Source organism: Podarcis muralis, chromosome 1 (assembly GCF_964188315.1).
Source record: "Podarcis muralis chromosome 1, rPodMur119.hap1.1, whole genome shotgun sequence".
NCBI lineage: Eukaryota > Metazoa > Chordata > Lepidosauria > Squamata > Lacertidae > Podarcis > Podarcis muralis.
In genome coordinates this window covers 2,544,510-2,571,829 of record NC_135655.1, presented here as the reverse complement: position 1 = coordinate 2,571,829, position 27,320 = coordinate 2,544,510, and the positions used below count along the sequence as shown (strand labels likewise).

Genomic DNA, 27,320 nt, shown 5'->3' with positions numbered 1-27,320 from the left:
ATGACAGGCATAGCAAGGTCAAGCACAGAACCCCCCCCCCCCCCAAATTCAGGGAGGGTGGGCAGGTGATCCGGTTCACGCAAGCTGCATGTCCTGAATTTAAAAGCTTCGATCCCTCCCACCAAATTGCAACAAATAATTTCCCCCAGCAACCCAGCCCCACCAATCAATTGTCAGGGGGTCAGTTTAACGACCCTGCCTGGCAACAGAGGGGTGACTCAGTGGACCTGTCCGCAACACGTGCTCTCTTTTCAGGGAGAACACGCTCTCTCTGAACACCCAAACTGATGGCAAAGGGTTGGTCTGGATGACCCTCTGGGTCCCTTCTAACTCGGCAATTCTATGATATAGCTCTGCACAATGCTGAGCTAACATGAGGAAAGTATAACAGATTTTTTTTTATTTAAAAAATGAACACATCACCTGTAAAGAAATGAGAATTACAAGCTACTGACTAGTTACAGATAGGTAGCCGTGTTGGTCTGCCATAGTCAAAACAAAAAAAACTAAGTTAGTTCTTGGTATGAGCTTTTGTGTGCATGCACACTTCTTCAGATACACACTTCTGAAGAAGTGTGCATGCACACGAAAGCTCATACCAAGAACTAACTTAGTTGGTCTTTAAGGTGCTACTGGAAGGAATTTTTTTTGTTTAAGCTACTGACTGTTTTTAATGAGAATCCATTATTATCTTTTTTATCATCTCTGATTTAGAAATGGGGGGTTGATATTTCAGATCACCAATTGCACAAAGCTACAGATGGAGCCTATGTCGGACTAGAGATTCACGAAGATCATGGCCACTGGTCCCATTACCTCCTGGCAAATAGAAGGGGAAGAAATGGAGGCAGTGAGAGATTTTATTTTCTTGGGCTCCATGATCACTGCAGATGGTGACAGCAGTCACGAAATTAAAAGACGCCTGCTCCTTGGGAGAAAGGCGATGGCAAATCTAGACAACATCTTAAAAAGTAGAGACATCACCTTACCAACAAAGGTCCGTATAGTTAAAGCCATGGTTTTCCCAGTAGTGATGTATGGAAGTGAGAGCTGGACCATAAAGAAGGCTGATCGCCGAAGAATTGATGCTTTTGAATTATGGTGCTGGAGGAGACTCTTGAGAGTCCCATGGACTGCAAGAAGATCAAACGCATCCATTCTTAAGGAAATCAGACCTGAGTGCTCACTGGAAGGACAGATCGTGAAGTTGAGGCTCCAATACTTTGGCCACCTCATGAGAAGAGAAGACTCCCTGGAAAAGACCCTGATGTTGGGAAAGATGGAGGGCACAAGGAGAAGGGGACGACAGAGGATGAGATGGTTGGATAGTGTTCTCGAAGCTACAAACATGAGCCTGACCAAACTGCGGGAGGCGGTGGAAGACAGGAGTGCCTGGCGTGCTCTGGTCCATGGGGTCACGAAGAGTCGGACACGACTAAACGACTAAACAACAACAACAACAACAGATGGAGCCTATGTCGGACTAGAGATTCAGCTTGCTTGAAGTCCAGCAGAAGCAAACTGCACCAGAACAAGCTCACAGTAGATTTTTTTTTTTTTTTTAGTTACAAATTAATGGGCTGGAGAGCTCATTTGCATTTTGTCTCCATTTGGAAAAGAACTAATTAATATGTTTTATTGAGCTAATTGCAGTGCCACCAGCCTTTGTGGGAGGGGAAAAATAGGTCTCAGGGATGTGTTTCCAGAAAGAAAAATCTTACTGCTAACATGCGTGACTAATAATGGATGTAGCTCTGTTAAAAAATTAACCACACTTTAATTAAATGAACATTGCAAAGATACCCATTGTAGCAGGCCTTCCTGATTTAAAGTCCCCCGGGGCTGGCCTGCCATTGGTTATATGAGGCGAGGCAAAGGCTCATTAAAAGCAAAAAAAAACCAAACCCCAAACACCTGCCAATCACTTCTTGTCCTTCAGCTTCCGCTAATGATCCCTCACTGCAAGGATGCTCCAAGTTCAGAACTAGTTACCGTGGAAGAAGGATTCCCCACTTTGAAACGAGGGAGAATTGCCCCAGTTTTAAACTAAAATAAAGTTTACAAACCTTCCTTGGAGGTTTTTAAGCAGAGGGTGGATGGCCACCTGTCCCGGATGCTGAGATTCCTGCCTTGCAAGGGGGCTGGACTAGATGAATCTCGGGGTCCCTTCCAACTCTACCATTCTGTGATTCTATGAAAGCACGTAGAGAAATGTTTTCCTCCCCACGCAAACTCATGGGCATCCAAGGAGTGCCGAATGTTGGAAGGTTCAGGAGAGCTAAAATGAAGTTCTTCTTCGGAGTTAAACTGTGGAACTCCCTGCCACAGGAGGAAGTGATGGCCACCAATTTAGATGGCTTTATAAGAGGATAAATTCACAGAGGAGATGACTACCAGTGGCTACCAGCAGGGCCGTCTTTACCCAGGGGTGCAAGGGTTGCAGGGCACGCGGGCGCCGAATTCTGGGGGGCGCCAGGTGCTGAAGCCGCCTAAGCTCTTAACTATCTGTTATGAAATAATAAATAATTTTGATCAAGCTAGAAAAACAAAATACATATATACCCAGGTGTTACCGAAATGTATACCTGCTGTTTCACTAAAGGACTTTCGACTTTGTGCACTCGTTTATCAAAGACGCGCCGAGCCAGTCGTGGCGCTTGTCATTCACAACGGCGGCACTTGTCAGACGAGTCAACAACAGCGCTTGTCATTCTCAGTTAATTGGGGGGCTAAACTAAATTTGGGGGCGCTGGGCGGATCTTTGCACCCCGGCGGCACATATGCTAAAGACTGCGCTGGCTACCAGCCACAACAGCTGGGCTGCGCATCCATTGTCTTGCTTGTGAATCCCAGTTGATGGAAACCACAGGAGGGGAGAGTTGCTCTTGAATTCTGCTTGTGGATTTCCCATCTGCATCTGGCTGGTTGCTGTGAGAACAAGATGCTGGACTAGAGAGGTCATTGGCCTGATCCAGCGCTCTCTTTTCATGTCCTCATGTCCTTAGTGTGTCAAGTACACACAAGAGGCAGCCATTTTTTAAATAAGATCCCCAATTCCCAACAGTGGTCCGACCAGTGCAGGATTTACGTATAAGCTGTATGCTCCTGCCCACCTAGTAGTTTGAAAGCATGTCAAGTGCAAGTAGATAAATAGGTACCACTCCGGCGGGAAGGTAAATGGTGTTTCTGTGCATTGCTCTGGTTTCGCCAGAAGCGGCTTAGTCATGCTGGCCACGTGACCTGGAAAAACTGTCTGCAGACAAACACCAGCTCCCTTGGCCTATAGAGCGAGATGAGCGCCGCAACCCCAGAGTCGTCCACGACTGGACCTGACGGTTCAGGGGTACCTTTACCTTTAAACAAGAAAATCTTAGGGTCCCACTCTCTTGCAAGGCCCCCAAAACAGTTTAAAGGAGGGAAAACTGGATGTAATTCAACAATAACTTTGATAAAATACATAATTTTGTTATGTGCAAATTGCTTTAGACACCTATGAGGTCCATCAATGACCATATAGCATATATTCCACACACAAAACAGTGACAATTTGTTGTTGAAAAAGGACAGCTGGACATATCAAGGGCCCCGTTACCTTCAGGACCTTAGGGCCTCATCAAACCCAAATCTAGCCCTGGGTCCAATCCCGCCTCCTATGCTGAATTAAACACAAGGGGGGGGGCATAATAATATTTCGCCAAATCTTCTTTCGACGGCGATACGATTTGGGTATCTACCTTGAATGGATATTGAAAGTGGCATTGCAATAAGAAGGCTGGCCTGTCTGCAGAGAGGCCAAAGGAAACTCAACTCCGAAAGGTAGCATGGAAATTAATGAGGCAGCTGAACTATATTTTCGGTCCCCGAATTGGATCTTAATTGCTGCAGCCGGGAGAGAGTTACAACCCTCTGTAGGGACATTTGCTGGAAGCAGGCTTTAGATTACACTCCCGGCAAAAGGTACAGAATCCGAAGGCCGTGAGGCAGGAAAAGGTTATGAAACTCATTGCCCTGGGCATCACTCTGCTCAGGTTTGCAGCTCGATCCTATATATGATTACTTAGGAGTAAGTCTTGCCCCTCGGTGACCGGGCAGAGAGACACAGCTTTGCGTTTGCTGAGCAGACATTTCCTTGCCCAAGGAAGCCCCGGAGCTGAAATCCTGCAAGCGATTCTCCAACGGAATTCTCAGGAGTTTCTTCAAACTACAATTTGTTATGTATTTTGTATTCTCCTTGCCAACAAAGGTCCGTATAGTAAAAGCCATGGTTTTCCCAGTAGTGATGTATAGAAGTGAGAGCTGGACCATAAAGAAGGCTGATCGCCGAAGAATTGATGCTTTTGAATTATGGTGCTGGAGGAGACTCTTGAGAGTCCCATGGACTGCAAGATGATCCAACCTCTCCATTCTTAAGGAAATCAGCCCTGAGTGCTCACTGGAAGGACAGATCCTGAAGCTGAGGCTCCAGTACTTTGGCCACCTCATGAGAAGAGAAGACTCCCTGGAAAAGACCCTGATGTTGGGAAAGATGGAGGGCACAAGGAGAAGGGGACGACAGAGGACGAGATGGTTGGATAGTGTTCTCGAAGCTACCAGCATGAGTTTGACCAAACTGCGGGAGGCAGTGGAAGACAGGAGTGCCTGGTGTGCTCTGGTCCAGGGGGTCACGAAGAAGCGGACACGACTAAACGACTAAACAACAACAACAACAACAACAATTCTCCTTTTGCATTTTTCTGTTGTTAACTGTCCTCAGAACTTCAGATGAAGCATGGTAAACAAAATTAATAAATAAATGAAAAATAAGGTTCTACCAGGTTCAGATTTCTCGGTTTCTCATTCCCCCCCCCCCCCCGCCCAATTTTAAATTCAGTTCTCCAGACGTCTGCAGGAATCAACACAGAAATTTATCAGCATTTGGGGGAAAATTTATCCTAATACACACATGGTTTTGTACACAGTTTTGTACATATCTTTTTGCAGGCAATTATCCCTCATATAACACATTTTCATATGTTGCTTTCACAATCACATTCATTTTTATTTCCTCGGATAAATGCATTTCGGTAGCATTGCTTGGTTCAAGAACTGCATTGCAAAAGTGCAAAATTTGAAAGACGGTTGTGTTGTGTTTCCCCCATTGTTTGAAAGGCTTAATGTGGTAGATTCACCTTAAGATGCAACCTGAATCATCTATAGAGGACACATGTTATAACCCTGTTTAGAAGTCATTTTGGACTCACTGTCATCTTGGGAGTCATTTTGGACTCACAGCTGTCCATGGAGGCACAGGTCAATTCTGCGCCCAGGGCAGCTGTTTACCAGCGCCATCTGGTGCACAGGATGAGACCCTACCTGCCCGCGGACTGTCTCGCCAGAGTGGTGCATGCTCTGGTTATCTCTCGCTTGGACTACTGCAATGCACTCTACATGGGGCTACCTTTGAAGGTGACCCGGAAACTGCAACTAATCCAGAATCCGGCAGCTAGACTGGAGACTGGGAGCGGCTGCCGAGACCACATAACACCAGTCCTGAAAGACCTACATTGGCTCCCAGTACGTTTCCGAGCACAATTCAAAGTGTTGGTGTTGACCTTGAAAGCCCTAAACGGCCTCGGCCCAGTATATCTGAAGGAGCGTCTCCACCCCCATCGTTCAGCCCAGACACTGAGGGCCAGCTCTGAGGGCCTTCTGGCAGTTCCCTCCCTGTGAGGTTACAGGGAACCAGGCAGAGGTCCTTCTCGGTGGTGGCACCCTTCCTGTGGAACACCCTCCCATCAGATGTCAAGGAAATAGACAACTCTCTGACTTTTAGAAGACTGGTTTTAGGTCAGCCCGGTTTAGGGAAGCTTTTAATGACTGATGTCTCAATGCATTTTTAATCTCTTGTTGGAAGCCGCCCAGAGTGGCTGGGGAAACCCAGTCAGATGGGTGGGGTATAATTAATAAATTGTTGTTGTTGTTGAAAAAAGGGAGCTCTATGCCTCTGCTAACCTCCTGCTTCCTCCTCCTTCCCTTTCCAGATCTGGACGACCCAATTGTGACCGTCCACCAGAGCATAGGGGAAGCCAAGGAACAGTTTTACTATGAGAGGACGGTGTTCCTCAGGTGTGTGGCCAATTCCAACCCACCTGTCCGGTACAGCTGGCGGCGAGGGCAGGAGGTGCTCCTCCAAGGATCCGACAAAGGGGTTGAAATTTACGAGCCCTTCTTTACCCAGGTAGGAATCAAGGTACAGTCATATTTTTTCTTACTTACTACTCTTATCAATGTCATTTCAATTTTGGCAGAAACGCCTTTCAAATGGGCATGTGGGTGAAGCGAAAGCAAGGCAGACCGGTGACAAAATAGCTGCACTGGTGGCCAGTATGTTTAAACCTTGCCGAACCCTGCCCTAGAGAACACCTGGCCAGGTAAGATCTGCCAGGGAGGCCCTGCTCCCGGGTCTATCCTCTAGGGCCAGGGTGGACAAGCTTTGGGGGTCTGAGTGGTGCATCCTATACTGTGAAAGTGCTTGGGGGCTGCACAATTCTGACAAAATTGGGTGGGGGAGTGTCACCTCTTCTCTTTCCCTCTGTAACACCCTGTCATGCTCCATGGGGTGCCCTCAGGGACAAGAGTTGTAAAAGCCTTTCACCCAAAAATGTACGCAAAAGACTGGGGTTTGAGGTGCAGCCTAGTCTCAACATGCACGGTTCAATGCAGAGAATCAGTTTCACTCCAGAACATGATCTGAAACAGAGCTCAGGAAACCACCACCCAAGGTCCATATGATCAGGAGTCTGGAAAGCAAGCCTGAGGAGGAAGGGATGAGGAAGTTGCATACGTAAAGGAGAGGACACATAAGATAAGGTTACCAGATTTTTTTCAATGATTCTGGGGACACTTATTGCTCTCTATGTACATGTGAATGCTGAGAAAGCTGCAAATCCAGGGATCTACAGAGTCTTTGCAGCTTGCGTGACAGACCTCAGCAATTCAGCATTTTGGCTAATCTACTTTCTTTACATATAAACACACACGGAGCACTGCAACATGGCTCCCTCTCTCTCTAGCATCAGGCAGCAAAGAGAAAAAGAACAAAGGACAATAGTCCCACTTCACGGAACACAGGGACACAAACATCCCGTCTCCATCACTTCCCACTCTGTGGTGTCAAAACATACACCATCATGTGAAAGACAACAATCCCATGACTACAATCATAGATCAGGAATTCTAACAAGAGGATGGATGGCCATCTGTCAGGGATTATCTGGAGGTTGTGCTAGATCACCCTTGGTGTCCCAGCCATATGATTTTATTATTCTGCTCTTTATATGAAGAGGACATGGCTCTTACTGCCTTTTCAAACCGTCTCCCTAGGAGCAATGCCCAGACTTACCTGAGAGATAAATTAGTTTTGTTCTCGGCTCGTTACCAGAAGAGTCTTTAATTTACATAGACACCCTACTTCCTCTCAGCCAACTTTCTTTCATTGGAGGCTTTTAAACAGAGTTTGGATGACTATCTGCCAGGGATGCTTGAGCTCTGATTTCTGCAGTGCACGGGGTTGGACTTGATGGCCCTTGTGTTAGAATTCCTGCTCCATGATTGCAGTCATGGGATTGTTGTCTATCACATGACAGTGTTTTGACTCTACAGAGTGGGAAGTGACGGAGACAGGATGTTTGTGTTACTGTTTTCCGTGAGGTGGGACTATTGTCCTTTGTTCTTTCTTCTTGCTGTCTGAAAGGGAGCCATGTTGCAGTGCTCTCTGTGTGTTTATATGTAAATAAAGTAGATTAGCCAAAATGCAGAGTTGCTGAGGTCTGTTACGTGCATGATGTGCAAACTCTGCGGATCCCTAAGTGTGCCGGTGTCTGTTGGCATCGGTCGTTGTAATGTTTGGGCAGAAGAAAGCTTTTGAAGCTTCTGAACAATCGACCATTCGGGCATGTGTCTCTACTAGTGTCCTACTCAAGTGTAGGACGAGCTCCTGACACCTTGGGGGCCCCTTCCAACTCTACAGTTCTATGCTTCTTTGATTCTATCTTTCTATCATCTGGCGACAGCTGCAGATGCAACGTCTGCACCTGTGATTCCTGCATTGGAGCCAATTGGACTAGATGCCCCTTGGGGACCCCTTACAATTCTTCGATTCCATGATTCTCTCTTGGGCCAGATCCTCCGGCGGATGAGCTGCCTTCCCAATGTGAGCATCGCGTTCGGCTCCAGACCTTTCCCCACTTGGCGGAGCCGCAGCTCCTGGGATCGAGGCGCGAGAACCGACGAGAGGCAACAAATGAGATGCTGAGTGTACAATCAGCAACCCGGCGCAGAACAACTTTCAACTTTCATAGATAATTCTCAACTAATGGCTCGGAAAGGCCCATCACTTTCATCCTTTATTGCACCTGACAGCTTTATATTGCTCAGAATCGCTGGCAAAGCCTCGCTGAGGATGAGGCAGCGATGGGACCTCAAGAAGGAGGAGGGATTGGGCCAGGTTCAACACCGTGGGATTGGACTCCCTTCCTTAGGGACATTTTAGGAAGTTGCAGCCTTCTGCCCAGGATGGGATCACCTGCAGTGCTCTGCAGGATAGGGCCCCTGCTCAGGAGAGGCTCCTTGCTGGAACTGAATTGTGGATAATCTTCTGCTGTTGACAATTTTTTGTTTATGTTGTTTATATACTCCTTTTCTCAGATGTCCCTTTGAGAACGAGCCTTTTCTGTGGTGGCTCCCCCTTTGTGTGAGGCTCTCCCCAGAGAGGCTTGACTGGCGCCTTCATTAGACATCTTTAGGCGCCTTTCGAAAACCTTCCTCTTCAACATTCTATGTCCTTTTCAATATGTTTATTTAAAATACGTTAATTTAAAATAAGTTTACTTGTGGGAGGCGGGGTTAAGAGTTTATTCTTGTTGTTCTCGTTTTTAGCATGGATTTTGTGTGTTTTCATTTTGCATTTTTATGCTGTGAACCGCCCTGAGAAGGGGCAGTATGCATATTTAAGAAATGGGGGGGGGAGGGAATAGAAATCAAAATCTGAGTGGAAGTTTTCTGTACGAGGAACGAATTGAGCGCAAGGTATTTTCGCACAAAAGTCCACTCCTTCCTTTCAACACCTTAATTTAGGTGTGGAAAGAGTCATTTCCTTCTTGTAATTATGGTGTGTTACAGTGGTTAGAGTGTCGAACTAGGAACTGGGAGGGACGAGGGTTCAAATCCCCACTTGGGTGGGACATAATAATAATAATAATAATAATAATAATAATAATAATAATAATAATACTATATTGTTATTTATATCCTGCCCATCTGGCTGGGTTTCCCCAGCCACTCTGGGCAGCTTCCAACCGAATATTAAAAACTCAACACAGCATTAAACATTAAGAAACTTCCCTTAGGGATCACTCACTGCCTTTCTCAGCCTAACCCACCTCGCTGGGTTGTTGTGTCATTAAATGAGACTGGAAGAACTGCGTTCGCCTCCTTGGAGGAAAACGTTGAGACATAAATGCCAGGCAGTAATCCATAACGTCAAAGCATTAGCTGCCCAAATGTCAAGGTGCGTTGATAAGAAGCGTTCTCCACCCCCCTCCAAGAAATTGACAAGGCCCCGTAATCCAGTGGGGAGATTGCCCTGTCAAAAGCGATCTCAGCCACTGGATTTCATCTTCATGCCGTGTGGGTGATTCGCAATTTATTAATTTATTAATTATTATTGGAGGGACGGACACAAACAGGCTGAGTGGCTGCTCTTTTGAGCATTTAATTAAAAGTGAAGGGCTCCTTGCGAGCTGGGATTCCTCACCTAATAATGCCGCGATACGGAAATGTTTATTATTATCTCCTTTATTAGATAAGTTCTTACCGGGTTATATGATATGTCACATTAAATTAGATTCCATTTTGGAATAGCGCTGAGCTTTTTAGGCTCCTGCCTGGGATTCGTTCTCTGCTTTGAATTTAATGAACAAATCAAGTTGCCTCCTTGATAACTGAAGGCTTATCGCTAACCTTTTCTATATTTATCAGAGGTCAGCTTGAATTAGTGTATCTGTCCCTGGGTGAGGGTGAGATTGGGAAGATGTTTATAAAAAGGACAAAATGTAATTAAAAGTTTAAGAATCGCCAATGCTCCCCACAAATCTGCCGGGGTGGGGGTGATCTGAAGCTTAATGCATGATTTCCATGTACAACATGCAAGGCTCCAGTTATCGTTGTTCTTTTTAAAGAGGATCGGGGGAAAGGCTGCTTGGATGCTGACTTTCCAGGGCTGCTGCAAGCCAATGTGGGCGATATTGGACTAGAGAGAGTAGACCTATCGGTTCACCCTTTGCAAGGGTCCTAGATCCTGCTGGAATGAACTGGAATGCTGCCAGCCCTATCAGCAGTGCTGATACTTATGTTTTAACGTATTCTGTATTAAGAATTAATATACTTATGTATTAATTAACGCAGATGGCGCTGTGGTCTAAACCACTGAGCCTCTTGGGCTTGCCGATCAGAAGGTCGGAGGTTCAAATCCCTGCGATGGGGTGAGCTCCTGTTGCTCGGTCCCATCTCCTGCCAACCTAGCAGCTCAAAAGCACACCAGTGCAAGTAGATAAATAGATACCGCTGTGGCGGGAAGGTAAAAGGCTTTTCCGTGCACTCTGGTTTCCATCACGGTGTCCCGTTGCGCCAGAAGCGGTTTAGTCCTGCTGGCCACATGACCCGGAAAACTGTCTGTGGACAAATGCCGGCTCCCTCGGCCTGAAAGCGAGATGAGCGCTGCAACCCCATAGTCGCCTTTGACTGAACTTAACCATCCAGGGGTCCTTTACCTTTACCTTTTACTTATGTATTATTATTGTTGTTATTTATTATAATTATTATTAGCATTAAAGGTAAAGGAAACCCTGACTGTTTAGTCCAGTTGCAAACAACTCTGGGGTTGCGGCGTTCATCTCACTTTACAGGCCGAGGGAGCCGGCATTTGTCCACAGAAAGTTTTTCCGGATCATGTGGCCAGCATGACTAAGCCGCTTCTGGTGAAACCAGAGCAGCACACAGAAAGGTTGTTTACCTTCCTACCGGAGCGGCACCTATTTATCTACTTGCACTTTGACGTGCTTTCGAACTGCTAGGTGGGCAGGAGCTGGGACCGAGCAACGGGAGCTCACCCCGTCGCGGGGATTCGAACCGCTGACCTTCTGATCAGCAAGCCCTAAGCCTTGTGGTTTAGACCACAGCGCCACCCGCATCCTATTATTAGCATTATCAATCACTTAATTCCAAAATAGGATACTAAGTGGTTCACCAGCATTGAAAGCAATCACTCAGGCATTAAAATATGAAGATGGAATTAGTTGGCATCCATCTGTCTCATGAGACAATGGAGGAGTGCACCGCTGAGGGTGAAGCGAAACTGTTGGAAGGTTGCAGCGCCTGCTGTGGCTGTAGAGACCGATATGGGAGAGACATGTTTTGTTGCAGCTGGGGCAGAGGAAGGCGTCCAGTTGTGCTGATACAGGCATACCAGGGTGTTTCTTCTCTTTGTTCCTCCCAGAGGTCAACCTGACTGTCTGCCTCCAGGCACTGCAGTCGTCTGCAAGGGATTCCCATGTGGGAATGTCTGCAGACATTTGGGTCTGCCAACGGCCCTGCTACCTGAAGCCAGCTCCCCAAAGAGCACATCATGGAATAGAGGAGTACCATTACTTCCCTTGCCCTTTTCCAAGAAGAAGAAGAAGAAGAAGAAGAAGAAGAAGAAGAAGAAGAAGAAGAAGAGGAGTTTGGCTTTGATATCCCGCTTCATCACTCCCCTTCAGGAGTCTCAAAGCGGCTCACCTTCTCCTTTCCCTTCCTCCCCCACAACAAACACTCTGTGAGGTGAGTGGGGCTGAGAGACTTCAGAGAAGTGTGACTGGCCCAAGGTCACCCAGCCGCTGCATGTGGAGGAGCGGAGACGCGAACCCGGTTCCCCAGATTACGAGACTACCGCTCTTAACCACTACACCACACTGGCACACTTGTCCTAGAATCATAGCACTGTAAAGGAACAAGTTAATGAAAGGGCATTTTGGAAAGTATAATTTTATGTGCTGTTTTTCTCTCCCCCCCCTCTTTTATGCGTTTGATTGTTTATCTTTCTTTCTTGTTTCGTATTTTTTCTTTTCTGTATCTGTGTAGTGTGTAGTGGTTTTTGTTGTTATTGTAATTGTTATTGTTGAGTCTATTGTTAAAACTTCAATAAATATAATTTTTTTTAAAAAAATAGAATCCTAGCACTGTAAAGTTGGAAGGTACCCAAAGACAGCATTTCCCAGGCTCGACTTCATAGAATCAGAGAACTGTAGAGTTAGAAGGGACCCCAAGGATCATCTAGTCCAATCGCCTACAATACGAAGAATCACAGCTAAAGACTGATGGCCTGACGAATGACCATTCAATCTCTGCTTAAAAACCTCCAGGGAGGGAAGGAGAGTCTACCACCTTCCAAGAAATCGACTTCCAACTAACTCCATGTGGATCTTTATTCCTCATATCACTGGTTGTCTGCAATGATTAAATTTTTGAAGAATAAGTTCAGGGTTTTCAATCTAGGTGAAATTGTTTCCAAAGGCGTACTCCACCACCAGTTGCAAAACATTGGTATCATGCGCTATATGCAATTTGAATCATAGATGCACTTAGAAGAGGCGTATGCCTTAAACAAATGAATTGGGTTTGAACTGAACGTAACTTCTCCTTACGAGGAGGGGTGGTCAGACATGATGTTTGCAGGCAGGAGGGGGGACCTCACCCCCCCAAAGCAATTTTCATCATCATTACATATTCTAATTGCAGAGCCCAATTATGAGATTACATTTGCTGTGTTTACGCTAATTAAGTCATTAGGCATAATAAGTCTAATTACACAAATTGGCTGAGAAAAATTATTTTGACAAATGTTTGAAATTTTCATGGCATGGATCCCACTCCGATTGGGAGGTAGAACCTGTTTTGGGGGGTGGGGAGTGTTTTGCCCCCTCTGCTCGATATCTTCATAAACTTAATATGCAAAATACTTTATTGGTTGAGGTGGGGTAAGTGGTCTGTTTTCAGTCTCATAACTCTGCTCCCATCTTGTTACTGAATCCGTCCCTGAAAATCTGCATGAAACTTTACAACGTCATATGGATTTTGGAACAGGTTTTCTCCAAAAATATATATGCATTTCTGGGCATATTTTATCTTAGCAATTCCTAAGAGACTTTCAACTTGTTTCTTTCTCCTATTTTTGCTATGGTATTCCAAGAAGTACAAAATCTAGTAGTTACGTTCCAAGCCAAACATTGGCCAGCTCACAATATTGCTGTATGAAATAACAACTCCAGTGATTCCCTGTAAAACTGTTCTCTGTCAGTTAATGAGGAAAGAAATTGTATTTGAAAATTATCAAAGGAGAGAAGGGGGTGGGAATCAATAAAATGATCATGGGTGGTGTTTGTGACTTTCCCTTCTTTTATTCCACAACACATATTCGTCCTACAAAGAACATAAGAAGAACCTCAGTTGGATCAGGCCAGTGGTCCATCTTTTGGAAGCCAATGAGCAGGACCTGAGGGCAACGAAAGCGCTCTCTGCACCTGTGGCCTCCAGCAACCAGGACTCCGAAGCATTTCTGCCCCCAACCGGACATAGTCATCCTGGCTAGGAGCCACCTATAGCTCTCTCCTCCACGAATTTGTCTAATCCTCTTTGAAAGCCACAAGAGGTTGTGTAGCCTTTTTAGACTTTACCGACTGGTGGGGTCTGCGTTGCTCCTGGGCGGGAGGGAGGAAGTCAAATGACACTGAGGCTGATTCAGAGAAAGAGTTTATTCTGCTCTCCGGATAGCAGAAGGCACTTGCGTGGTCAGTTCACAGCAAGTCCAAAGAAATGAGAGATTCCATGCAGTATATATATCCTCCAGGCACCCTCTCCCCCCCTTCCCCAGGAATCCAGCCACGTCAGCTTATACACGCAGGTTGACATCCATGACCATAAAGAGATGTTCCTGTTCCGGTACTCTTGACCATAAAAGGGTGTTCCTGTTCCTGTATTCCTTTTCTTGGGGTAAGAAGGTCACCAACTCTAAGAGTACTCCTGGCGCCGTTCCCGGGGGGCTGACAAGGTCTGTGCATCAGTGGGGTCAGGATGTAAGATAAGACCCAGATGTGTCATCCCTGCTCCACTTTGGAACTGGCAAGGCCATTCATTAGGCTTCACAGACTGATAAAGGAGAGAGCTTTGTTTATACAGCTGTGTCCTTGTTATGCATTTGCTCAAGTGTTCAAGTTAATGGTTTTTAGCTAATGCACCCTTGGAGAAGGAAAAATGAGGATTTTGGGGCCCGTTTCAGACTGCCTGCACAGTCAGATTTTAGATTTTGGAACCCCATTCCTTCAGTTGATGGTCATCTTTGCCTCCTGTGAGAGGGAGTTCCACCGTTCTTCATTTTCTGCATGAAGAAGTGCTTACTTTTTATCTGCCCCCCCCCTGGTAAAACTGGAACTCATAGGCATCCAATAAAACTGAAAGTTGGAAGGTTCAGGACAGAGAAGTTGGCCAACAACTTGGATGTCTTCCAAAGAGGATTAGACAAATTCATGGAGAAGGAGAAGACTGTCAATGGTTACAAGCCAGGATGGCAATGCCTTGCCGCCATACGCTTCTGTGTGCTGGCCCTGGGGTAACCTGAGAAACGTGGTCCAGGTCTGGTCCCAATTTTGAAGGTTCTTCTAGGAGCCAGTCTGACGGCAGGACATGAGGCAGGAAACCAGGCAAGGACAGGTACAGGATCTCAGGCAGGATCTAGCATACAGCAATGTTGCTCCCGCAACCTGGGGCAGGGTCCAACAGCCTTTTATCTTTGTCGGGGTAATGGCCGGTCCTGATCCCCCGGCGACTCACCTCCCTGTCTCACCCAAAGGCAAGCACTCCTCCTGCGAGTACTCAAGTCTCTCCTTCTCTCAGACCTCAGTCTCTGCAGCTCGGGAGACGTCGGTGGGTTACTAGACCCAGGGGCCACCTCAGCCTCCTCTGACCCAACCGGTAGTGGAGCAGCTGTGAGTGATGGCCCAACTGGAGGCAACGAGGTCATCCCTGCATCTGGAGCCGGCACAGGCTCAGGCCCTGGACTCGTCTCAGCTGGTGTTTGGTGCAGGGGAACCTGTACAGGCTGGGACTCTTCAGGATCAGGCCCCAGACTTGGTTCAGATGATGCCTGAGGCAAAGGATCCGGTGCAGACTGAGACTCCTCTGGTTCCGAGTCTGAGCCCGAGTCCCAGGCCATCACGTTCTGAATCCAAGTTGTATAAAATGCGAGATAGAGCCTGCTGGAAGTGTAAATTAAAGGATGGAGAATTTTTCCACATGTGGTGGACATGCGAAAAAATGAAAAAGTTTTGGGATATGATATGAAAAAAAAAAAATCAAATATACATTCCCAAAGAAACCAGAGGCTTTTTTGTTAGGGATAATAGGAGATGAAGTGAGAAAATAAGACTGCAAATTATTCTTGTATGCCACGACTGCCGCAAGGATTCTTGTGGCCCAAAAGTGGAAATCCCAAGAGTTCCCAACCCTAATGGAGTGGCAGACAAAATTATTCGAGTATACTGAATTGGCAAAAATGAGTTATAAAATTTGAGACCAAAAAATGACAAAGTTTGAGGAGGAGTGGAGTAAATTTGTTGTGTATATACAAAATAACTGTAGAAGTTTAAAAACTGTAGCAGGGCTAACATATATCTTGTGATGTATATAGAATGTAATTAAGAATCTGCAGGAATGGATGTAAATTGGGAAAACCGAAGCAGGGAAGGAGAGAAGTTCGGGCGCGAAATTGCGCAGGGTAAATAAGAAGATAAAAAAGGTTGAATGCTAAAGTTTAAGTTTTGTTTAATTTTTTTTGTTTTTGAAAATCAATATAAAAGTAATAAAAAATTAATTAAAAAAAAAAAAAGAATCCAAGTTGCTGTAAACCACAGGAGGGGAGAGTGCTCTTGAGCTCGAATCCTGTTTGCTGGTTCCTCATGGGGACATCTGGTTGACCACTGTGAGAGCAGGAAGCTGGACTAGAATAATAGAATCATAGATTCATAGAATCATAGAGTTGGAAGAGACCACAAGGGCCATCGAGTCCAACCCCCTGCCAAGCAGGAAACACCATCAGAGCACTCCTGACATATGGTTGTCAAGCCTCTGCTTAAAGACCTCCAAAGAAGGAGACTCCACCACACTCCTTGGCAGCAAATTCCACTGTCAAACAGCTCTTACTGTCAGGAAGTTCTTCCTAATGTTTAGGTGGAATCTTCTTTCTTGTAGTTTGGATCCATTGCTCCGTGTCCGCTTCTCTGGAGCAGCAGAAAACAACCTTTCTCCCTCCTCTATGTGACATCCTTTTATATATTTGAACATGGCTATCATATCACCCCTTAACCTCCTCTTCTCCAGGCTAAACATGCCCAGCTCCCTTAGCCGTTCCTAGATGGGCCATTGGCCTGATCCAGAAGACTCTAATCAAAACATTCCTCTATCCACTTTCTCCATGCCAGGCATCATTTAATACTCATGTTGGTTCTTCCTCGCCTTTTCTGCAAGCCAAAGAGTCCCAAACTCTGCAAGCTCCTAGGCGAGTCATTTCACGCCCTTGAACATTTGGGTTGCCCTTATCTAGACTCTTTCACAACGATGAACTTATCCTGGATACCTCTTTGCAAACGGGAGTCATGATCCCCCCCCTCCCTGCACACTCACTATTGTTTCTCCTGCTGCCAACAGGGTGAAACCAAGATCCTGAAGCTCAAGAACCTCCGGCCGCAGGATTATGCCAACTACAGCTGCATCGCTTCGGTCAGGAACGTCTGCAACATCTCCGACAAAATGGTGTCCTTCCGGCTTTCCAACAAAACAGGTATTTCTCAATCCCCTGTTCTCATTGCTGTTGTCGGTCAGTAGGAGACCTCTCAGCAAACCTGCTCACTTTTGGGGGGCGGGGAGCTCAGGGATTAGTGCTACCGTCCCATTTCCACCCATCATGTTTCCATACTGTGCACAGTTGCTCCCATACAGATTTACAGTCGTACCTTGCTTCCCAAACGCCCTGCGAGTCAAACGTTTTGGCTCCCGAACGCCGCAAACCAGGAAGTGAGTGTTCCAGTTTGCGAACGTTCTTTGGAACCCAAACGTCTAACGCGGCTTCCGATTGGCTTACAGGAACTTCCTGCAGCCAGTCGGAAGCTGTGCCTTGGTTTCTGAACGTTTTGGAAGTCGAACAGACTCCCAAATCCAGGGAGGGCTGGATTTTTTTAAAATGTGGGAATATGCTTTTCCGTGCGCTGCTCTGGTTCGCCAGAAGCAGCTTAGTCATGCTGGCCACATGACCCGGAAGCTGTCTGCGGACAAACACCAGTTCCCTTGGCCTATAGAGTGAGATGAGCATGCAACCCCAGAGTGGTCCACAACTGGACCTAACGGTCAGGGGTACATTTACCTTTATGCTTTGGTTTCTATCCTCATTGCATCCTCTTCCCTCCTGTTGTTAACGGTTCTTCAGATTCCATATGGACAGCAACCACCGGTCAGCCCCATTTGATGCTCTAGCGCACAGAAAGTCTCTGAGGTGTGACGGGGAAGTGGGGTTGAGACCACACGGAGACTTCCATCCTGCATGCAGGATATTCCGATGGGTGCATCTGCCCCCCCCCCTCCTTCAGGCTGTTTGCCTGAATCCAGCCTGGATTAATTTATGCAAAACGTTTTCCTTGGGAGAGGTGGGCTTTTGGTGGGTCACCAGCCAAACATAGATGCCTCTGCTTTCCTCTGCAATGCCCCCCCCCAAACCCCTTTCTTGTTCCAAGTAAAGAGGAGCTAATAATTTTGAGCTGATGTTTGGTGGGATGCGATTTTGCAGGGAATGTCAAAACATTTTGGAGGACAGCAAACTCCAGGATGAATAATATCAATGTTGCCGAGGCACGGAGCACTCTGAAAGAAGGAAGCTGCCAGCAGCAGCCTTAATGAGACTCTTGCTTTGTGTCTGGGATGTGAATTGGGGCCCCTTTGCATCTGGCTTCTTGGATCTTACTGGGCTCCTTCCTTTATTTTTGCGTGGAGAAAAGGAAACTCCCCCCCCCAATTTTTTTATTCATTTTATAACACAAATAAACAACACAAACAGAAAAACAAACAATACAAACAAATTCTTGTCTTATCCTTATTTTTTCTAAACATTGTTAGGTGGGCTTCCCCAAGTCCCCCTTATCTGATTTTCATTTTACCTCATCTTTAGCATAATTTCTAACCATGTTTTTATCACGCTTACTTTAACCATAAAAATCTTCACATTTTATCACTTACAAATAATACTATTTTAAAATACGCCATCTTCTACTTCTAACCCTACAGCCCATATCCACTTCCAAAGCTATTTTAAGATTTAAATATTAAGGAAACTCTTGGACAATGTACAGTGGTACCTCGCGTTACGTAACCCTCTGGTAAACTTCAGGATGCAAACACAGCAAACCCAGAAGTATTTTTCCGGGTTTCGCCACATGCTCATGTGCAGAAGCGCTCTACCGTGCTGCGCGCATGCACAGAAGCAGTCCTCAGGTTGCGGAAACATCGGGATCCAACCGGACCTCTGGAACGGATCCCGTCCGCAACCGGAGGTAGCACTGTACTGCCTGGGAGTGAATAGCCAAGGGTTTCCATTATGCAGCATATAGAAGAACAAGCCTTGCTGAGGCAGAGTCAGCATGGCTTCTGCGAGGGCAAGTTGTGCCTCGCAAACCTAGCAAAGTCCTTTGAGAGTCTCAATAAGCATATTGATAGAGATGATCCACTGGACATTGCATACTCTCACTTTGAAGAAGCTTTCGACAAAGTACCTCACCAAAGACTCCCGAGTAAGCTTAGCAGTCAAAGCAGATGTCCTCTTGTGAATGAGGAATTGGGTAGGAATTAATGGATGGTTCTCTGAATGGGGGGATGTAGAAAGTTGAGTGTCCCAAGAATGCGTTGGGGGACCAGGGGTCAGCCACTGGGAGAACAGGATGTTGGACAAGATAGGCCATTGGTCTGATCCAGGGGTCAGCAAACCTTTTCAGCGTGGGGCCGGTCCACTGTCCCTCAGACCATGTGGGGGGCCAGACTATATTTTGAAAATAAAAAATGAACAAATTCCTATGCCCCACAAATAACCCAGAGATGCATTTTAAATAAAAGCACACATTCTACTCATGTAAAAACACGCTGATTCCTGGACCATCTGCGGGCCAGATTGAGAAGACGATCGGGCCTGATCCGGCACCCGAGCCTTAGTTTACCTACCCATGATCTGATATCCATCAGGCTTTTCCGATGTTCTTAGGAGGAGTGGGCTTCAGAGAAGCCCCTTAACACCCCACTTCTTGGTGAGTGGGGACTCAAACTCAGAAATCCTGCTGGGGGGAGGAAGTCAAACTGGTTGCACAAATTTAGGTCAGGGATGCATCCCAGGGACTGGTGAGACTGTCGCATATGGTCTCAGCAATGACCAGACACCATGATGCAGGAGTCTTCATAAATCATAGCATCATGGAGACCAAGGCAGGCAGGCAGACTCACAGAAACAGAGAGTTGGGAATTACTTATTGTGCTCTCTTTATCCTAAATGCACAAAAGATAAGAATTTAATTCCAACTCACCTGTAACCTGGGCAACTTACTGCAACACTGCAATTTAGTTCTCTATGGCTGGTTTTGTTTTACAGTATATGGCTTGTTTGTTTCATGGTTTGCTGGAAAACCTGCAGATTTGTAACTATGATGGTATGTTCTGTACTGACGGTGGCTGAGTCCTATGTTAATGGCAAATTGTTACTCAAAGAAAGCGTCTTCTTTTTTAAAGAAAGAACTAGGCAATTGATGGCACTTTCACCTGCCTCTTGGCATTCTACCAAACCTGAATCGAGCTTTCGCTTGATTTCCTGTAGGGAAACCAGATCTGTCAATCAATTTCCTCCCCGTTAGAATTTGTCCCTGAGCATTCCGGTTCCTGGTGATCAAATCGGGTGGGAATGGCCCTGTTGCCTGAACAATCTGCTCCTGATCTGCATGATTTGTTCAGAGGTCTTCTGGGCATGCACAGTTTCCATTTGGGTCTCTCCGCTTCCCCCTTAGAAGTGGCTGAAGCACATGAGTGCATTGTGCGCTCCTGATTAAAGCTGGCGTATCCATGCTCACTCTTGCGCAGTGGAAATCACTAAGGGTGGGGGGAAAGGAGAATTGAAATTAATCTTACCATTTTTCAACAGGTGGGGTGCAGCAGGTGGCAGAAACAAGGAACAGAACAGGAACAAAAGCGGGTGCAGACACCTGCTCACCCCCCAGCATTTTCAAAAATGGCCCCAATCCTCTTTTAAAGCCTTCCAGGTTGGCGGCCATCGCTGCCTCCTAGGGAGCAAGTTCCATAGTTTTAAATATGCGCTATGTGAAGAAGGACTTTTTTCTCTTCTCCTCAGCGTACATCCCTGTAGTTCTTCAGCCAAGTAATGTGTATAAAAATGCCGATATTGGGGTAAATTGTGCATCTAAATGCCCATATTACTGAAAATAACATACAAGAATGCACTGTATTAGGGGGAATTGCTTTGCAAGGCTGTGTGCATTAGGCAAACTTGCATACTAATGTGTTCGTACTAAAAGCCTGATGAATTTTCAGGGGACCTTCTTCTTTTTAAATTGCAAAGCAATGTGGAACTGAAGTTTAGACCAGAAAAATGAGAAACTGGACCTGGCAGATTCAGGCACCCTTAAATCCTCACCACACCTGAGACATTTGAGCTGTGTGACTGAATAGACTTTTGTCATTATCGTCAAGAAAATATATGCAGCTTCGGTGGGGAAAACATTCGGTAAGGAAGGAGTGTCTGGATGCTTTGCTCAGCCTGTTGACAAAGGTGAGATGACTCTGTTTGTGGGCCTGGAGCCAACACCATTCTCAGGCTCAGAGATTTATGCCTGTATTGGGGAATCAGCTCTGAAAAAACTGGGTCTTCAGTGTCCGTTTAATATCACAAAGCGATCATGACAATTGCCTCCCAGAAAGCAGCTGATGGTCGAATAATGTAAAATCCACACCATTCACTGGGGATGGTGGTGGAATTAATTTTATTCCAGCATCCATTTCCTGCTGATATCGCTTTCCTCCATGCTTTATGGAATTCGTAAAACTGGGGTTGTCTTTTGGACACTTTATCTATGGGGGAAAACCACTAGCCACCAGCATTTGAAAATCGGAAATTGAGAGAGGGGGGCAGAACTTAGAGGTCCTTAGCCCAACAATCAGAATATAAGGAAAGCCTGCAGGATCCGGCCAATGGGCATCTTCTTTGCAGTGGTGGAGGAAGGGGCTGGGGTGGTGGTCTGACCCGGGTGCCATCTCTGAGGGGGTGACAAGAAGGTATGTAGCGGTGTTGCGCATGCGCCACCATGCGCTTTGCCCTGCCCCACTGCAGCCACGAGCAGAGGATCCTACCGCCATCCGTACGGCACATGCGCGGCAGTGCTATACGTAGTGGCGCCATGCCTGCACTGTATGTAGTAGCACAGCACATGCACTGTACATAGCGGTGCTGCGCATGTGCTGCCGGGTGGTTTGCCCCGCCCCTTTGGGCAGTTCAGCCTGCCCTTCGACGCCCCACACCAGGTGCCGGAGAGCCTTCCTTCTCCCCTGCTTCTTTGCGTCTTCTGAAAGCCAGTTTTCCCAGTGCAACCTGGCCATCAGCTGGCCGGGTTCCTAATCGACGGGTCGTCTGCCTTAATCAGAAGCAAACAATTAAGCCAATGCCTCAGCTCCACATGTGTTCATCAGGAAGGCATCAGACGCAATGGAGGTTTACAGCATTGCACAGAAGTGTAATTGGGTGCACTTAAACCCACCTAATTCACCGCCCGCTTGATTTTATCTGTGGGGCTTGACTATACATCACCTGAGTCATCCTGCTTGTCCTCAGATGCTCTCAGAAGAAGATTCCCTTCTCTCTCAAGCACCGCCGAGACTCGTGGACAGCCAATGAAGCTGAACATTGGAAAATTCAGGACGGATTAAAGAAAGCGGTTCTTCACTTTTCACAGTTAAGCGGTGGAACTCCCTGCCACAGGAGGCCGTCATGGCCAAGAACCGAGATGGCATTAGAAGAGGATTAGACAAATTCATGGAGGAGGAGAGGGCTATCGATGGCTCTTAGCCAGGGTGGCTCCACTCTGCCTCCACAGCTGGAGGCGGTGATGTTTCTGAATACCAGTTGCTGGAAACCACAGAAGGGGAGAGGACTCATGTGCTTGACTCCTTTGTGCTGGTTTCCCACAGGCAACCGGTTGGGCCACTGTGATGGCTGTTCTAAGGGAGGGTGCCATGGCACCAAAGGCCCGGTTCCTCTAGTGTGCAGAGCAGCTCCACAGACCTCCTGAGGAGCCACCATAAATAACAACGTTGTTGGCCTACATCTGTCTTAGGAGGCAATGGAACTCTCCTCTGGGGGTGAAGTCAAACTGCTGCATGAGCAACGCTGGAGTGACCTGTCAGGTGTGCGTGCAGGAGCCAGGCCCTGTGACCAATAGGACTTTGCAGGACTGGGGCCTTCCTAAGTTTGTTCTGGAAAGGCAAGGCGTGGCTGCACAGGTGAGGCCACTTGGTAACTCACAGCACCTGGTGGCAAGAGCCGGGAAGGGATATAAGGTCAGCATTTCCCTTCGGCTCTTTGCCACAGCAACACGTTCCCTGCCTTGCTGCGTTTGGCTTCTTGACTCCCTGCTTCTTGATCCTCGGACCCTTGACTTCATGATTCCTTGCTTCTTGTTCCTCGGACCCCTGACTTCATGATTCCTTGCTTCTTGTTCCTCGGACCCCTGACTTCATGATTCCTTGCTTCTTGATCCTCAGACCCTTGGCTTCTTGACTCCCAGCTCTCTGACCCTCGGACTCTTCGCTTCCTAGCTTCTGGACCCCTGTTCCCACTCCCACCCCGCCATCTTGCCCCCAGTCCTGATGTCCCCTGCCGGGACTTCGATCACCCGTGAACTGGACTGTGACATGACCTCCCTGAGGTGCAAGCCTGGGCAGTGTGCCTGGAGGTTCTGGACTGCCCAGATGACAAGACCCAGCCTTGAAAGGAGAGCTTTGTGTGGGGTTTATTCCTGAGCCTTTTCTTCTCCTGAAGATACCTCACAAGGCAGCAGAGGTTTAGGATGGAGTTTTCCTTCTTCTAGATGGGCTGCCTTCTCAGGTTGATGTTAGAATTCTTGCTCCATGATTGCAGTCATGGGATTGTTGTCTATCACATGACGGTGTAGGTTTTGACTCCACAGAGTGGGAAGTGATGGAGACAGGATGTTTGTGTTACTGTGTTCCGTGAAGGGGGACTATTGTCCTTTGTTCTATCTCTCTTTGCTGTCTGATGCTAGAGAGAGAGGGAGCCATGTTGCAGTGCTCCGTGTGTATTGATATGTAAATAAAGTAGATTAGCCAAAATGCTGAGTTGCTGAGGTCTGTTACGCAAGTGCGCAAACTCTGTGGATTCCTAAGTGTGCCAGTGTCTGTTGGCATCGGTCGCTGTGATGTTTGGGCTGAAGAAAGCCTTTGAAGCTCCTGAACAAAAGACCAGGAGGGAGGCAACATGCCAGTCGGGCATGTGTCTCTACCAGGGTCCTACTTGAGTGTAGGACAAGCTCCTGACAGATTCCCTGTACAGCAGGTGCAGAAATCTCCTTCTTGACAGTTGGACCCACTTTGGGTCTCATCCACTCAGTCCGCCGCAGCCTGTCTTGGCATGCAGGGGAAGTCCCTAACTCGCTGAAGGTTTGAGACCCATCGACTCCCCTCACCTGGTTCAGCCAGTTAGTCAAAGCTGCTTCACAGGATTGTGGCTGCTGTTGCATGTGAGCAGCTTCTAGGAGCCACAGGTGAGAGCTGAGTGCAAAGTGGGAACCAAAGGTAGACAAACTATCCCCGAAGGAGCATGGCATGCCCACTACCAGAGGTACTACACCTCTCTATGTATCATCATCGCCGTCACCTCCACCATCAGAATAATAAAATAATAGTAATAACATTTCTATCCTATCCTTTTCTCCAAGGAGCTTGAGGTGGTGGACACGGTTCTTGCACTCCTCATTTCATCCCACAATAACCCTGTGAGGCAGGCTAGGCTGAGAGGCAGGGACTGGCCCAAGGTCACCCACTGAGTGGGGATTTGAACCCTGGTCGCCCAGGTTCTAGTCCAGGGGTCGGCAAGGTTTACCTCGCCTGGGCCAGTTCATTCCAGGGAAGATCCCGCTGTGTGCGTGAGCATGCATGCCTGCTATTTCCATCCTCTGCACAGACTTCTTTTCTGGTGTCTGCATCTGAGCTTATGTGATTTCCAGCGCCGCAGAAGCTAGTCCCCACGCCATGCTGTACCAGTTTAGCACCGCCTATGGGGACTCACTGAGCAGGCAGCTTGGTTTGGGGGCAGCTTGTGGGCTGGTTAAACAACCCCCTTGGGCCACTTGTGGCCCATGGGCCTTAGGTTGCAGACCCCTGTTTTAGTCCAGTGCTTTGATTACTATGCTACATAGGCTAAGCCAAGGGTCAGCAAACTTTTTCAGCAAGGGATGAGTCCACTGTCCCTCAGACCTTGTGGGGGCATGACTATATTTTGCCAAAAGAAATGAACAAATTCCTATCCCCCACAGATAACCCAGAGATGCATTTTAAATAAAAGCACTCATGTAGAAACACGCCAATTCCCGGACTGTCCATGGGCCGGATTGAGAAGGCGATTGGGCAGGATCTGGCCCCTGGGCCTTAGTTTGCCTACCCATGGGCTATGCTCTTCCTCCTTGGTCGGAGGCAGCAGGGCTTCCGATGACCTGCTGGGTTGAAGGCAGGCAGCGTTGGTGACCTCCCTGGCCCCTGCCAGCCCTGCGATGCTCAGCCGCTGCTCCGGCGATGACTTCATGCTCATTTTGCGAAGGCATGGTGGGTGGATTAAGCCCACCTCTTGACTGAGATTTCAGCCGCCCTCGTGGCGAGGAGCACAATGCGGATGTTAGATGCTGATGGGTTGCTTAAGGAAGGATGATCCCCTGCAATCTGCCTGCCTTAGCGGTGTGGTGCTGTGTAATGAAATCATGTCATAAGCTGCCCTTTTATCTTCTCTCCTTAGGTCCAAGCTAAAAAGGTTGCCTTGACTCTTAATCTCGCCATTAAGTGTCGGCCTGTTTTGTCTAATGCTTTTTTTTAGAGAGAGAAAGAGAGAGAGGAGGGGGGAGAGAAATTCTTTTCAATGTCAACATATTAAGGAATTATCTGGGTTGAGGAGTGTATGCATGTCTCTGTGTGCGCGTTACAATATATAAATTATTCCTTTAGTAGGCAGAACAACAACTTGCCTCGCTCCGAGGATGCCTGTAATCCCCCGATAAGGAAAACAGCCCCTCTAATAAGCAGAACGGAGTGATAAAATGGGGTGGCTTCACGACAGAGGCTTGAAATAGCAAATTACCCATGGCCAACAAGCAATAAGGCAGGGGTCAGCAACCTTTTTCAGCCGTGGGCCGGTCCACCATCCTTCAGACCATGTCGGGGGCCGGACTTCATTTGGGGGGGGGGAATGAACGAATTCCTATGCCCCACAAATAACCCAGAGATGCATTTTAAATAAAAGCACACATTCTACTCAAGTAAAAACACGCTGATTCCCAAACTGTCCGCGGGCCGGATTGAGAAGGCGATTGGGCCACATCTGGCCCCCAGGCCTTAGGTTGCCTACCCCTGCGATAAGGGAAAGAGGGATAGTTGGCAGTGGCTGGAAGTGGGCAGTGGGCACAGCCCATTTCTAGAACGACAGATCAGGCCCCCAGCCTATTTATTCCAGCATCCTATTCCCATGGCAACTCTCCCCTCCTGTGGTTTTCTAGGCTAGCAGCCAAAGAGAGAGAGATGATAGATAGATAGATATAGATAGATAGATGATAGATAGATAGATAGATAGATAGATAGATAGATAGATGATAGATGATAGATAGATATAGATAGATCTATCCAATCCTCTTCTAATGCCATCCAAACTGGTGGCCATCAGGCGCACCATGTTCTGCCTCCATTTTGTGGGTGCCCAGAGCATGCGCATGAGATCACACGGCAGGGGAAGGCGCCGTGGGAGCCGCCATGGCCACAGGGATGCCCAACGGAGCCTGCCATGGGGGTCTGGCAGGTAAGACAGCAGCAACGGGAGAAGGCCAGGCACCCACAGCCAACATTTTGTGGGTGCCCAGGCCCCCCCACCAGATGGTGCCAGGTGTGGCCATTACTGCCTTCTAGGTGAATGAGTTCCGCAGGTAAACTCTGCACAGGTGAAGGAGGATTTGCTTTTACATTGATTTCGGTGAGGTGTTTCTGTCTGCTTCCTCTGTAGGGTGGGCAGGTGAAGAGGGACCCAGGAAACTGCCTTAAACTGAGGCCGCACCCACACCAGGTGTTTAATAATAATAATATAATATTTTATTGTTTCTACCCTGCCCATCTGGCTAGCCACTCTGGGTGACTTCCAACAAAAAAATAAAAATAAAAAGTGATCTGGGTGCTGAGAGCTGTTAGGAGGCCTCTATCCCCCTCACAGCGCTACAGTTCCCAGAGCCTGATTTGTGTTAAGAATAATAATAATAATAATAATTGGCAAATACAACACACCAAACAATGAAGTGGAATACATCATATAAACAGTCACAAAGGAGAATAAAAATACAACATGAAAAAAACAATTAAGCTAAGAAGAACAAAAATGTATTGCGTGGTGGGATACAAGGTTCATATATATGCAAAATATATTAAGTATTCATAAATGCCACCAGATAAAATCGCATTTACTTCATTGATTTATTGCATTTCTTCTTCCCACTTCTTCCTGCAAGGAGCCGGAGGTGGTGTATGTGGTTCTCCCCGCCCTCATTTAATTCCCCACGACCCCAATGACCCTGGGAGGAAGGTGAGGCTGAGAGGTGGTGACTGAGCTCAGGGTCACATCCAGCGAGCCTCTTGGCCAAGTGGGGGACTTGAACCCGGGTCTCTCCCAGGTCTTAGTCTGACACCCTAACCCATGGGTAGGCAAACTAAGGCCCGGGGGCCAGATATGGCCCAGTCGCCTTCTCAATCTGGCCCCCGGAGAGTCCAGGAACCAGCGTGTTTTTACATGAGTAGAACGTGTCCTTTTATTTAAAATGCATCTCTGGGTTGTTTGTGGGGCTTAGGAATTTGTTCATTTCCCCCCCAAAATATAGTCCTGCCCCCCACAAGGTCTGAGG

General features: G+C 47.2%; 2 protein-coding genes across 3 annotated transcripts in view; both read left to right on the top strand.

Annotated features, from left to right (window-relative positions):
- MIS18BP1 (MIS18 binding protein 1) overlaps positions 1 to 27,320 on the top strand; it is a 641,434-nt gene that overhangs the window by 84,944 nt on the left and 529,170 nt on the right. The gene's annotated exons all lie outside the window — the stretch shown is intronic.
- The window catches only part of MDGA2 (MAM domain containing glycosylphosphatidylinositol anchor 2), a 402,177-nt gene that overhangs the window by 215,070 nt on the left and 159,787 nt on the right, over positions 1 to 27,320 (top strand). Inside the window, exons 4-5 of one of the 2 annotated variants that reach the window (XM_077925178.1) lie at positions 6,021 to 6,229; positions 16,774 to 16,906. In XM_077925178.1, coding sequence (XP_077781304.1) covers positions 6,021 to 6,229; positions 16,774 to 16,906 — 342 coding nt within the window. The remainder of the gene's footprint in view (positions 1 to 6,020; positions 6,230 to 16,773; positions 16,907 to 27,320) is intronic. The other variant, XM_028717480.2, reaches the window with a different exon arrangement.